The 10,306-nt window shown below is 44.8% G+C and overlaps 1 protein-coding gene across 2 annotated transcripts in view; it reads left to right on the forward strand.

Moving 5' to 3' along the window:
* Window positions 1-10,077, forward strand: part of SLCO3A1 (solute carrier organic anion transporter family member 3A1) — a 137,794-nt gene extending 127,717 nt beyond the window's left edge. For both annotated transcript variants that reach the window (XM_040569570.1, XM_040569569.1), the window contains exons 8-10: window positions 977-1,152; window positions 4,245-4,309; window positions 9,015-10,077. In XM_040569570.1, the coding sequence (XP_040425504.1) occupies window positions 977-1,152; window positions 4,245-4,309; window positions 9,015-9,394 (621 nt within the window). In that variant the 3' untranslated portion in view covers window positions 9,395-10,077. The remainder of the gene's footprint in view (window positions 1-976; window positions 1,153-4,244; window positions 4,310-9,014) is intronic.
* The last annotated feature ends 229 nt before the right edge of the window (window positions 10,078-10,306 follow it).

Here is a 10,306-nt window from a genome sequence, read left to right on the forward strand (position 1 = left end):
GAAGGGGAGGAGACGAAGCTGTTTTTCAGTATGTTTTACTTATGGCATTACTCCTCTTACAAACATGTGACCTGCAAACCCAGCAACCCAACGAAGACAAGACATGAATCATTTATGATCGTTTCATTCTGTATTCATTAAGGGATTTCTTGGTAGTATTGTGCGCCTTAATTGCATTGACATCCCCCACTCACAAATTCAGGAGGGCAAGCTAGAAAATAAGAAAAAAAAACTAAATCTGTGACTGGCAAACAAAGCTTCTTTTCACATCCTGCACTTGCTGGAGACATCAAAGAGAAATGCAGTCATTTCACTCTTCTTCTGATCACATATTGACAGTTTATCTTGCCTGACTTCAGCTTTCAGCTCGACACGAATTCCTCTGAACCAGATGTCATTGATTAGCCCTGCAGTGCACTCGAGTCCAGCAGTGTCCGTGCTGCCACACCACAATAGTCAGCTCTTGGTGGTCTGCAGCACCTGCCATGGGTGTCTTCCTCCCGATACCCAGGGTGCTGGAATCGGGCACCAGTCCCACAGCTAGGAACAGGGCTGCGGATTTACCTGGTTTTAACGTACTTCGATTTAACTGTAAGAGCCACGAAGACAAAGGTAAAGAAGGAAGTAATTAGAACCATAATTTGGGGATCTTTTGTGTCTGAGGGACACAGATCGTTTCTTTATTCTCCTCCAAAGGGGCATAACTTGGCAATAATTTCATCGCCGTGACATTTATGGGAGAGACTTGAAAGGAGCGGGAGAAAAGAAACAAGCCGAGGGACGTTTCCTTGCTGGTCACATGCATCAGAGCTGACATGCTTGGGAATCCTTTCCAAGCCCCCCTCAGATAAGCACTTAGGAGTGACTTAATTGACCATGGGAGCCTTCCGAGTGGCTGTTGGCAGCCCTTATCGCAGAGGGCAGGTGCTGGGGACCACAGCTCTTGCTTTCCCTGAACCCTTGTGCTCCTCCACAGAACCTCAGCGGCTGTTCATGCCTCAGCTCGGTCCCTGCCGAAAATGCCACCGTTGTTCCCGGAAAATGCCCCAGTCCCGGCTGCGAAGAGGCCTTCTTGACATTCCTCTGCGTGATGTGCGTTTGCAGCATGATCGGGGCCATGGCGCAGACGCCCTCAGTGATCATACTCATCAGGTAAGGCCAATGCCAGGAGGAACTGGGGGGCTGCCTGGGGGCTGCAGTCATTGGGGCGCTGCTCTCGGGGTGGGAATGGGGCCAGGGGCTCATGGGGTACTACTCACAGCTCCTGGTTCATCCATGCCGTGGCTGATGGGAATAAAGGAATCACTCATGTACGGTGTTGGTAAAAAGGGAGTGAGGAGGAGCTGGGCTTGCCAACCAAGAAGGTCGCTGCCAGGATGCTGCAAAAAGAGGCAGCAAACTTGGTTTTGACAAGGCTGGGGTTGGCATGGGAAAGGACATGCAGAAGTACAGCTTCCAGTCCAGTCAGGAGGGACATTACAGCTGCAGCAGCGAAGTGGCAGAAATGCAGCCCCGTGGTCTCAGCATGTAATGGCTGAGATACCGTTAGAGATGCCCTGGAGATCTTAGAAATGATGGAAAAATACAAGACTGTGGCAAAGGTGAGCATTGGTCAGTACCCACTTGGCTAGAGTTTGACTTCTCTCACCCTGGACCAAGTCCAAAACCAGAAGGAACTTTAAAGTATGAAGGACGTCTCGGGCTGAGCCAATGTGAATAGTTGAAGTAGCTTAGTCAGATAACTGACCCTGTGTTATTTCCAGACACACGGAACACTTCACCCTATGATACAAGTATATATCTAAGCCCACGTTTATCCAGAGGCTGTCACTTAGTGAGAATAATAACCAGAGGCATAAATAGCAGATCCATTCTGCAGCCTGGAAAATTCCAATAAAACCCAATCAATAAGGTCTGTATTAGAGGCACACTCTTGAGTGGATCTTGGACAGAACAGCTCTGTGAGGGCATGTCTCCCTGCAGGATACAAAATGAGATATTCCATCTACTAGTTCTTTTCTCTCTTTGCATCTACAGTAGCTAAAGGGAAATCAAATTTCTCATGATAAATATTGTGGCAAAAGTAATTTGAAGTTTGAAGGGTTCTTTGTTCGAGGGAGCTGCCATCACCTGTAGGATCCTGAATGAAATTGTCTTTGTGTCGACTTCAAATGAGACAAGCCAGTCACCAGCCAGGAAGAGGAATACAAGAAAAAGGGAAGGGAGCATTAAAAATACTTAGCGCTCAGCTCAGATAAACAAACAATTCACCCTTCCAAACTAGTAGCTGCACTCCCTTCAGAGTTTTAGTGTTTTAGCTGCTAAAATGCATGGGAAAGAGCCGCTCACCATATCCCACCACATGTTCTCTCGCAAATGCCATCTTGGATAAGGCATTGCTAAAAGGAAGTGTTGGCATGTATCCCTGGTGTCTCTGGCAGTGACAACAGCATCATTCGCTTCCCGTGTTTAATTTAAAAACGAACTCCCCTCACCAGACAAGCAAGAGTTGCACTGGGACTGGTAGCTTTTGTGCGCCCGGGCATGTGCCTGAGATGGCCACAGGGCAGGAACTGAAGTTTTAGCCAGAAAACACTTTGATCAGCTGTAACTGATTGCCTTGGAGCTGAGGCTCTGGAATTGAGTCACTGGGAGGTTTAGGGACTGGCTGGAGGGTTGCAGTGGGAGTAAAAATAAAAAGAGGTTTGCCTTCTGCCCCTCAAGGCCTTCTGGTATTGCTCACCCAGCATCCAAAGGGAAGTGGGTACCACCTGGGTAGAAATCAGGGCAAGTCCATATTCTGAAGAATTTCAGCACTTGGTATGAAATTTGTTTGCCCTCCCTGCAGGGTCCACAAATTAGATGTCTTGTCTAGGAAAGTCATTAGTTCACTGTTGTAGTCGAGAAAAGGAGATGTTTCCAGCTGACAAATTGTACTTCACACTAAGGTATGGGGATTGACCTTGACTTAAATAGAAAAAGGTGGACAGACAGACACCAATATTGATTAAAAACCCACTGTGAATTTTTCAAATGATAATCTATTTTTTCCATAAAATAAACTTTGATACTGTTTCTGTTTCCTTCACTTCCCATGCTACCATAGACCCTCTTTGAGCCAAGCCATTAACCACTCAAATGTTTTTCCAAGGGTAGATACTTAACACCTTCAAGTCTTTACATCAAGCCTGGGTGTCTGCCTGAAAACTGCTGAACCTCAGCCAGAGGTTATAGGCTTCATGCAGGAATCCTGATACCACGTTACATGGCCTGTGTAATGTCTGAGATAAGGGCAGTGATCAGAATGGTCTTCTCTTAATTTGAAACCTATTGCTTTTCTGGCTTCTTTATTGGTATTGTCTGATTCCCCTCCGATATATTTATACAGAGGAGTGCCTGTGCCCCATGGGTGTCACTGGCAGCGCTGAGTGCAGGCCTCTGTGAGAAGCTGGGGGAATAGACCACCGAGGCCTTTAACGTTTTCCCGTGTGATGAACCCAGTCACGTGGGGATCACCGTCTGCTTTCCAAGCCTTTGTACACCGTGGGACATAAAATGCTATTATAAGATTTGAGACCAAGTTAATGATTTCTGAAATGCCAGAGGCTTTGCTGAGCCTGCCTCGAGAGGATAACTTTAGCCAATAGGATCCTTGAGCTAAGCCAATCGGAAAACCATGAATTATTTTTTAAGGCACTTTGGAGGCTGATACTAATGCGATAAACCGGGTTCTGTTCATAGCAAAAGGTTGGGCAATGGTTGTCTTCCCGGTATAAAGCAAATTCCATGAAAAGAAGTCTTCTCGAGCACGTCATCACTGGGAGGCTTGTTGTAACAGGTTGGCCGAACATTTTGGTCCATCATCCACCCTTCCCCTCTTACTCCTAGTAGTCTGGGAAGCATCAGAAAGTTTTCTCTCCCACCAATTCTCAGCATATGGAGCCTTAAAAGCATGATGTGGCGTTTGTAAGCGATGATTTACTGGGATGGGAATTTCATTTTTCCCTATCCGACAGCAGGATCAGCTGCTGTTATTAATGACTTCACTAAATTCCTGAACCCATCACATGGCCACCATCGCAATTACTTTCGAGGCTGTAGGCAAAGGGAGAAGAAAACCCCATTAATGACTTTTTGAAGAGGTGGTGGTGGCATCCTGGCTGACAGCACAGAATCGCCATGGGGTGTGTTAATCAAAGCAGAATAAGAATCGATTTCACTCTCTCCCTCTCTCCTCCCTACAGAACCGTGAGCCCTGAACTCAAGTCTTATGCTTTGGGGGTGCTTTTCCTGCTTCTCCGTTTGCTAGGTAGGTACAAAAAATTCTTGTCTTCCTCCCCAACCCTTTCCTCTCTCACAGAAAACACTGTTTTTAATATGCAAGAGTTGATTTCTTCTTCGTGCAAACTTGCACATCAGACACTGGTTGTCACGAGTGGGGTCTGAAGCAATGAGGTCTAGGACCTCCCTGTGAAGGATGTTGCATCAAGGCTCCTAAAGGCGCTTTTCCTGCCACTTGGATTGTGCTAATGGAAGAAAATGTGGTGTTGCATGAGGAATGACCATTTCTGTCACGCTCCCATGCAGACAGTTCTCCTCTATAGTTGTTATTAACATGTCAGCAGCTTGCAAAATTACTGCTGTATTGCATATTGCTGAAGTAGAGGAATGTATATTTTGATCCTTATTTGAGGGACAAGACCTATGTTACATGCTGTGTTTGTCCCTTCCTTCTGGTCTCTCAGAAAAGAAAACAGTGAAATGAGACAGGCTGAGTCCTTGTACTCTCCTGTGGGTTAATATCCCATTAAAATGCATGCAGCTATTCCTCTGGACCAGTATGTGTTTCTCATGTGTGAATTAAAAGGAACACACTGGGCTTTTGTTTGTCTGCTTCTTATTTCTAGGTGGAATTGTTTCCCCTTTTAAAGAGATGGCTCCTATTTTAAAGCTCCTGTATTTCAGCTCATTAATCTCAATGACACATCGTTGTGTGGGTCCATCTCACACACATGGTTTCTTCATGTTTTAGGGCTGAAATTTGCTTTTTTTAGGGTCACACTTCATGCCTCCCGCAGCAGGGCACAGGTGGTACCTTCCCTGCATGATCCCCCAGTCTCAAGGGGATGAGCTGGAGAGTAAAATGCCATCTTCTAGGCTGTAGCAAGGCACTGGGAACTAGAGGACTAAAAATCACACAGTAACACACATTGCCTTGAATAAGTGACTTTGTTTATTTACTTATTTTTAGTAACACCTTGTCTCTCATGAGCTGAAAGGGAAATGATGTTCCAGGCCAGTTTGCATTAAAGCTCCATCAAGCAATCTTATCCAGAGCTCAGATAAGTCAACGGGAAGCTTCTGGGTTGACTTGGCCTGGCTCTGGTTCAAGCCTCGCAAAGACAGTATTTTCCTTCGCTGTCAGTGCTGCTCTCAGGTTTTGGCCTGTCTTTTTTGGCTGAATGTGGAGTGTCAGCAGGCAAGTGTGCAAGGAGGAGATCTGTGGGTTGTTGTTTCCAAATGAAAAAGTACTTAAGGGGGAAGGTTTTCTCTCTTCTCTCTACATTTTGAAAGAGAGAAACCTTCTGAGATAGCAGTATCTTGAATTCCACTAAAACTGGGCTCAGACGCATGTACTGAAGATGAATAGATCTTTTTTTTTCTTCCAGTAAAGAAGCCATAATAAGAATTTAAACTCAAATCCTTATATGTTGCTCTGTCACTAAGGAATTCCCTTGAAATAAGAGAATATATCCAGCAACATAGCTAGAACATATAGAAAATGAAGAGAAAGGTACTTTTCAATATAAGCTGTGGTATGCAAATCTTGCCCTTAACAATCTGAGGTTTGAGACTAGCTTTACTGATTTATTCTAAAAGCTTTTCAGTTCACCTTTAAGCTTTGACTTAAGAAGAGAGTGATAATAGCTGCTTCTTGAACCAAAGGAGAGTATATATTAAATATAGGTGGTATGAGACCCAGAGGTGCAATCGTAGCTAATAGATTTCAGTAAGCCAGGGGTAGCTTTTTTTCTATGGCCCTGCAGTTTCTGCATGAAATATATATCGCAGAATTTTTTGCAACGCTTTGCAATAAGAGGTAAAGCATGATTGAATCTCTTTAATATTCACTATAATAACATGAAACACCACTGAATTCTTCCAGTATCCTTCTGGATGTATTATCTCATTCCACAGGAATTCTGCTGAGAGAGAGCAGCATAACAGTGTTTTCATATAAAAGTGCTATTGCAGTTTCTCAGGGACGAGTGTAAAGCAATGCAGTTGGAGCCAAAGGTTTTCAAAAGCAGCAGCTGCTATACAGGAAGCTCTGATAGGGATGTTCTTTCCCTATAACACCTCATGCACAGAGAGGTAGGGCTGATAGAACTAGAAACCTGGAATCTCTTTAATGCTTCCAGTAGCTGGGGAAGTTCTGAGCTGGATGGGAAATGTCCAGTTCAGGTCCCTCTGAGACTGAAAAATGGCTTTTGGAAACAGCATGAGACAAAACATCCTTGATAATTCCATCCTGATTGTGTCAGGGATTGTCAGCACCGACTGGGCATGTCTGGAGTGGTGAAAGGGTTTGGTCACGTGCAGAGATCCTGGATGCATCCTTTCTGAACTGTGTTCACTGTGCATCCTGGCATAGCCTCCGCTTACCAGGGAACTTCCTTTGTTTTTTTGTACAAGCCCATGTTGTTTGCCTGTCTCCGTCCAACGTGACAAAAATGCAGTGCTTCTCTTGGGAGGACTTTCCTACCACAGTGCAATCCCTCAACTCCCATCGCTCAGAGGGTCTAATCCCTGAGTCACCCTGAGAGTCTTGTGCCCTGATGAAAATGACCTGAAACACTGGTTGCTAAAAAGAAGTTTTTTTCATGTGTTTTTCTTAAAGGTTTCCACACGTGCCTGCATCCACGTAGGTATAGGTTTGTAGTTCAGTGAAACAGGTCCTTCCTCGAGTCTTGTAAGGAGCAAATTCCAGGTCAAATTATCTTTTGAAAAGCTGGAAAGCCAGCTGAAAGCAGCCGATGGGAGCTATTTCTGGAGTCCAGCCTGTGCACCTCCAAAGCTTTGCATCAGCATCTCTCAGTGTGTTAAAATAAGTATGGGTTCACACCTCAAAATTATGATTCGCATGCAGCTTTCCCTTAGTCCAGAACGCATGCGGCTCCTGCTTCCTTGGTCACGGCCCCATCTGTGCGTTAGCCCTTAGGGAGGTGGCATCCAGAGCCACTGCAGCTCCGGACACACAAACTGCATTCAGCAGCACAATCTCTTTGCTTGTTTCTGGCAGGAGCCTGCCTGAATTTTTAAATGCTAGATTGAGTGTGCAGTTGTCCACGGGTTTAAAAAGCAGACATCTTTTAACTTCAGCGCAGACCCAGCTCAGTCTGGAATTTCCAGTCATTGCCATGAGGAACAGTGAGCTGGCACTGACTGTTTTTCCAGAACATAACCAGGTTTTAGATGTGATGACTGGAACTAGTGTTTGTAACAAAAGGATCGTCTCTCTTTTATATCGTCTATTTTTATTTACTAAATCCATGCTATTAATGACTGGTTAAAAAGAGTACCAGAAGTCCATATAGCCTTTCTTCCTTCCTGCATTTATTAACATATAAGGAAGATCAAACAAAACCTGCAGAGCTCTAGTCATCAAAATAAAATAAAGAGATCTCAGCTGCCACAGGGAACAGTGAAGACAACCAATTTATTTGTAGTCGTAGGATATATGTCATGAATGTCACTGTTTTGTTCGTGACAAGCTGAAAGAAGGCATCTTATCTAAGCCTGGAAATCCAGGTTAATGATGAAACCTGATCCAAGATTAAGCACTTTTCTGTCTAAAAACTGCAGTCCTTGTGTCTGTTTGCCTACACATGTATTTATAGGGACTCAGCCATCACAGCACCTACAAATGGGGTGATACTGTCAAGGCCCAATCTGGGAGAGTACATGGTGCCCACAGTGTTCTCCTCCTTTGCTTGCTGTCTTAACCCACAGCAGTAAGTTTTGTTTGTGTTTTTTTTTGGTTTTGTTCCCCACCCCCTCTCCCCCAGGTTTATCCACTTTCCATCTGATTTTTTTTTCCCCCCATAAATGTAACAGAAGGAAAAGAAACACTTTGCATTATGTAGAGCATCCACATTTAGAGCATCCGCATTTTCTTCTGAGTGCTGCACGCTCGGTGCCCATGTGCTGGATGGGGAGCACACAGCTGGATGTGGACAACCTCACCACTGTGGGGGTAATGTGAAATGGGGTAATGTGATGCTCTACAGTATCCCTGTAAGGTGAGAAAAAGCAGAGAAGAAAAAACATCGCCTTCATTGGTTAACAGAGATTGGAGTGATTGCTTTGCTTTTTGATTGCAGCTCTGTTGCAAATGGAGAAATGCTCCATCAGCCGTTAGCTGCAGCGGCTCTGGGAGAATCCTGCTGTGATGTTTCACTTAATGACACACTGAATTTTTCCCTTCTTTTCCTATTTAATATTGGCATGCATTACAGGCCATTGCTTCTTCTCCTTGGATCAGCGGAAAGCCTACTCCTCTGCCAGCGAAAGGTCCAAAACTAGATCTCAGTTCCCCAGCTGATTTCAGACTCTGGAGTCCTGTGACACCCTTCAAGTGAGCATCCCAGGGTGCAGAATTACCAGTATCTAAACAGAGAGCAAGCTACAAGGCCATCCTCCCCCTCTTTCATTTACTCCTCCACCCAGCTTCAAACCAGAAGCTTAATGTAAGGCACTTAATCTTGAGAAAATCCTACCTGCATTTGGGATATCAGCAGGAGTCTGTTCCATAGATAATGAGTCCAAAATAAAAACTCGTATCCACAGCCTTTGTTTAGGTTGATTTAGAACTGAAAAAACAGGAGAATTACAGGCTCCATCTGGGACCATTAACCTTGATAAGTGTCCTCTCTTTCCATTCACTGCAATCATGTCCTCTCCCTTTATCGTAAAGATCATAAAAGCATGATTTGTCTCTCTTATTTTGACAGGTTTTATTCCACCTCCCCTGATCTTTGGGGCTGGAATTGACTCCACGTGTCTGTTCTGGAGCACGTTCTGTGGCGAGCAAGGAGCCTGCGCACTGTATGACAACGTGGTCTATAGATACCTGTACGTTAGTATTGCTATAGCCCTCAAGTCTTTTGCATTCATCTTGTACACAACCACCTGGCAGTGCTTGAGGAAAAACTATAAAAGATACATCAAGAACCACGAAGGTGGGCTCAGCACTAGTGAGTTTTTTGCCTCTACTCTCACCTTAGACAATCTGGGGCGGGACTCGGTGCCCCAAAATCAATCACATAGGACAAAATTTATCTATAACCTTGAAGATCATGAGTGGTGTGAAAATATGGAGTCTGTTTTATAGTGACTGTGGAGGGGTGAACTATATTAATAATATAAGGGTCCTTTTTAATAAAAACAAGAGGAGAGTGAGAGTGAAGAAGTACAATTGCAAAGCAACAATGGCGACACAGGAAACTTTTGTCTTTTTCTCAAAGTCAAACCCAGTCAGGATTCTTGAGAACAACATCTTTTCATGGGATCACTTGCGATATCCTGCGGGGTGATGGAGAAAGCAGGGAGCTGCTGCGGCTGGGTACCAGCCCCTTTGATGACAGTACGGGCTTCCAAAACGGGAATCGACGAAGGGCATCCACAGAGGTTCATCGGAGAGCTCGGCAAACGGACAGGCTTGGGCATGAGGCATAGAGAAAGCAAGATGTTAAGGGCAGGGATGTGTGGAGCCCTGCTATTCCCGCGACGTGGGCTGAGGGGTTAGCTGGGCTGTTCGAACCCGGCGCACGTCGTGATGGCAAAGAGGGAATGGTGCTGGAGTTGTTCGACCACTCACACTCTGCCACCAGCCACAAGTCCACGATAAATACCTTCAGAGCTGCTGGAAACCTTCCAGGTAGCTGGCAGTGCTGTCCGAGTATCCGAGTCCTTCCAGCTGAGGCGCATTCGCAGATCGCAGCTCTTTGGGTGTCTGTGAATAGCTGTGCTCAGATCTGTCAAACCCAGTAAAGTTCAAGACATTTGCTCACACTTGCCAAACGTGCTGTCATTTTTAAAGGGGGATGAATTCCAAATATTTGTCTGCGTAGTCCTCTAATAAGGTTTTATAAAGTTATTTTCAAATCTATGTTAACCCTTAAATCGCTGACACTTTTCCATAGGGTGGATTTATTTATGCTAGTTCGGGGAAGGATTCTGTTTAATAATATGACTGAAGGGGTTTGTTTAATCCTCTGCATTTTTTATCCATACGCCTTCATTC

This window comes from Cygnus olor, chromosome 11 (genome assembly GCF_009769625.2).
Source record: "Cygnus olor isolate bCygOlo1 chromosome 11, bCygOlo1.pri.v2, whole genome shotgun sequence".
Classification (NCBI taxonomy): Eukaryota; Metazoa; Chordata; class Aves; order Anseriformes; family Anatidae; genus Cygnus; species Cygnus olor.